Raw genomic sequence first — 3,318 nt, 5'->3', positions numbered from 1 at the left:
TAAAATATGTAAATGCAGATGCTCTGAGAAACAAAGGGTTGAAATTTGGCATTAATGTGTTCTAAAAAGTCTCCTGTGACGTTCATGACCCTGGAGCAAGCTGCAGTTCGAAGCATTTCCCTGTGGGGGTGCTATGGCAGACTACAGAAGGAAGAAAATGACCTATTTGTTTACTATTAAATGCAATGGCTCTCCAGTTTGACGCAGCAGTTTTACCTTCAAAATTAACTGAGTCTGAAATAACTGGCCTGGTGAAAGCACATTGACTTGATTGATGGTTTACTGATGAATCTGTGGATGACTTTTCTATCTTCAGTAACACAACAGTGAGGTCGGTCTGTTGGTATGGCTCTGGTCAGGACACATCTGGAACAAACTGCAAAGATTGAGAAATACAGTACATGGACACCTCAAAACAAATTTGTATTGGCCAGGACAGCCCTGCACCTGGAGAAACTTTGACCGACAGGAACTACTCTGGACAAACACGACAACACACACATGTAGAAATATGGACTGGCCCACACTTACAGGATTAAATCAATCAAGCAATCAAACTTTATTGCCAAGTATTATTAAAACACAGGGACAGTACTGGACACAATGGACAAACCTGCCCTGACAGGGACCAACCGGTACAAAGTCAGAAGGATCTGTTAAAACCTAGATGAGCACCGACAAATCTGGACAGACTTGTGTTGTCCTACAGTGTTTCTGTTCTCTGGAGTCCCTGGACTCAACCTGAAACAGACCTGTAGTGCTCCATTTGTGGAGCCTGTTTATTTTGGAGAGTCCAGTCTCACACTGAGACCTCAATCTGTCTCCTGGTTTCCCTGTTTGTGTGAAGTCAGGTACCAGCAGCTCTGCATCTACACTTCACCACAGTCTGCACCCCCCCCCCCCCCTTCATTTTACATCTTAAACTTTCATGTAAAACAAAGTAAAATGAAACAGCACAAATTTTCGATGTGTAAATACATTTTCTAGAAAGCCATGTAGCAGTGCTTGTACTGTTTAGTGTTTGTTGGTTCTTGCTGGTGATTCTCCACTTGGTGTGTCAATAAAACGCACCTTGTCTACATGATGATGCATCCCTACTACATTTGATCTTCAAGTCACAATTCATAAAGTACATTACCCATAATCCTTTAGTGTCCAGCCTCAGCTGCAGGTCTTCCACACTAACAAGCCTCATTTAATTCAAGTTTTGTTTTATTTTTACCAAGTTATCTCTGATTGGCTGTTTAATATTGGTGTCACAGTTTCCTCGTTTCTGATTGGCTGCTACATGTCTTCTCATTTATGACTGGTATAAACTTTGACAAATATTTCCTCAGTCTAAAAATCAAAATGTCATAAAATTGTATCAGCTACATATTAATACTAATCATGTATTAATAAAATTGACCCAGTTTTGCAATTATTAGCCAACAATTAATCAGTCAGTTTGATCATTTCCTGCAGGCGATCTGTGCTGTGATAGGCTGTTTAATTCTCCTGAAGATTACCCAGAGAAGGAGTTCGATGGATGGCCTTTGACCCCGAGTCCTCTCACCTGTGATAAACACACACACAGGCTGTCAGTATCACCTGGCCATAGGTGAGTCAGCAATACAAGTTGGCTAAAACTGCTTCCCAAGTCAGTTACAGGCACAGTTGTTTCCCTCAGTTGCGCCTTAGACCCACCCGTGTAAGATGTGAGGAAAACAGGAGGAACAGAGGGAACGTGTTATTAACAACATGAGATCTTCTTTCTTCTGATCCTTCATCTGAAGCATCCAATCAGCAACTGATTTCTGATAAAAGGGTATGTCGGTCCATAAAAAAACTTCAGTGAAGGAGGGTCTCATCTATCCTTGCTTGTGGCTCCTCGCTGCTCAGGGCCAATATAAGAGGCTTGGAACATCCTTAACCCTCGATTGACCTTAACAACTTCCAGGTTGACTGAGGACCAAGGAACGATTATCTAAGAGATTTGAGAAGCAGCCTAATACCATACTCACAATAGACAGGGCTGCGCTGCACAATTCTCGAGTATGATTGCCCCCCTACACACACTCCCCCGCTGGCCTGCGTTCACACTGCACTTGAAACATTCCAGGCCAGAGCACACCTGTGTCACCATGATGCAGCTGATGAGAAGTACTCTGGCATAGCACATAGCACTGGTGTTCTCGTGCCCAGGCAGAGATGACACAACAACGTACCATACTCAAGTCCAAGTGAACCGTGTCCAACTCTTCAATCAGGCCAGAGCATGGTACACTGAACAGTGCGCAGACACGGCACAGAGCAACAAACTGGACTTTGGGGGTCAAAAGTGCCATGCCATGGTACAAATTATCTAGTATGAGTACATCCAAAGTCTCACCCTGAAAGTGTGTCCGTCCAACGGCTCCTGTGTGCTCTCTGATTGCTTGAGGCCCAGAGTGGCCGAGGTCACATAGAGATCAGAGTAATCTGGCCCACCAAAACAACAAGAAGTGGTATTCTTTACTGGCAGAAAGACCGTCTGCAGCCGCACACCTGAGAGAATACAACAGGTACTTTTCATAATGATCAGCCTAATCATTGTAAAACAAACACACATAACCTTAGCGTTGTAACTAGCTTTGATCAGTTTGAAATAGTGCAAAGTCAACTACTATGGTCACTGGCAGACTTCAAATTAGAAGCAATCTAAGATTAGTTTCATTATTAATTCAATCATCTTCACAAGTGAACAACTTTTATGATGTTTGAGACCCAAATACAATGGTCAGAAGTGACAAGCTATAGTTTGTAGGGGTGGGAATAAAATAATTCACTTTCAGCTGTTCTTGTTAGGGGTCGCCGCAGCGAATCGTCACACTGACGGCTTGCATGGTGAAGTTTTGCACGTGTTTTATGCCGGATGCCCTTCCAGACGCAACCCTGAATCAAACCCAGGCCACAGCGGCAGAAGCACTGAATCCTAGCCACTCGACCATCGGGGGGTGGGAATGTTTACAAATTTTCAGAAATGAGTACTTTTAGATTTTTGACGTGTACACTTTTTTCCATATGGTAGCCCACTACCCAGGATGTGTGTATTTTATGCTGTAGAACAAAAATGTGAAAATGTACTGGCCTAGCGTTAACTACAGGCGTCTAAGCAAAATCCCACTGACTTCAGGACGAGGGAACCAGAAGTGCAAAAATGCTGACTCAGTTCCAGGTTTTAGGAATCACTACTATGGCACTCTATTAATCATTTCAGTGTTTCCCACAGAATTATATTCTGAATCCAAGTTGCCTTTAAATGCCAAGTATGTTTGAACTTACAGGAATTTGACTTCA

General features: G+C 43.0%; 1 protein-coding gene across 1 annotated transcript in view; it reads right to left on the bottom strand.

Annotated features, from left to right (window-relative positions):
• Positions 1–1,466: 1,466 nt before the first annotated feature.
• The window catches only part of rgn (regucalcin), a 7,548-nt gene continuing 5,696 nt past the window's right edge, over positions 1,467–3,318 (bottom strand). Inside the window, exons 7-8 of the mRNA XM_020619137.1 lie at positions 2,372–2,526; positions 1,467–1,555 (exon numbers count right to left, since the gene is read on the bottom strand). Coding sequence (XP_020474793.1) covers positions 1,505–1,555; positions 2,372–2,526 — 206 coding nt within the window. The 3' untranslated portion in view covers positions 1,467–1,504. The remainder of the gene's footprint in view (positions 1,556–2,371; positions 2,527–3,318) is intronic.

The sequence above is a fragment of the Monopterus albus genome, unplaced genomic scaffold (genome assembly GCF_001952655.1).
Source record: "Monopterus albus unplaced genomic scaffold, M_albus_1.0 scaffold215.1, whole genome shotgun sequence".
In the NCBI taxonomy this organism is placed as follows: Eukaryota; Metazoa; Chordata; class Actinopteri; order Synbranchiformes; family Synbranchidae; genus Monopterus; species Monopterus albus.
Note: the sequence above shows the minus strand (reverse complement) of the source record. Positions and strands in the feature narration are given on the sequence as shown.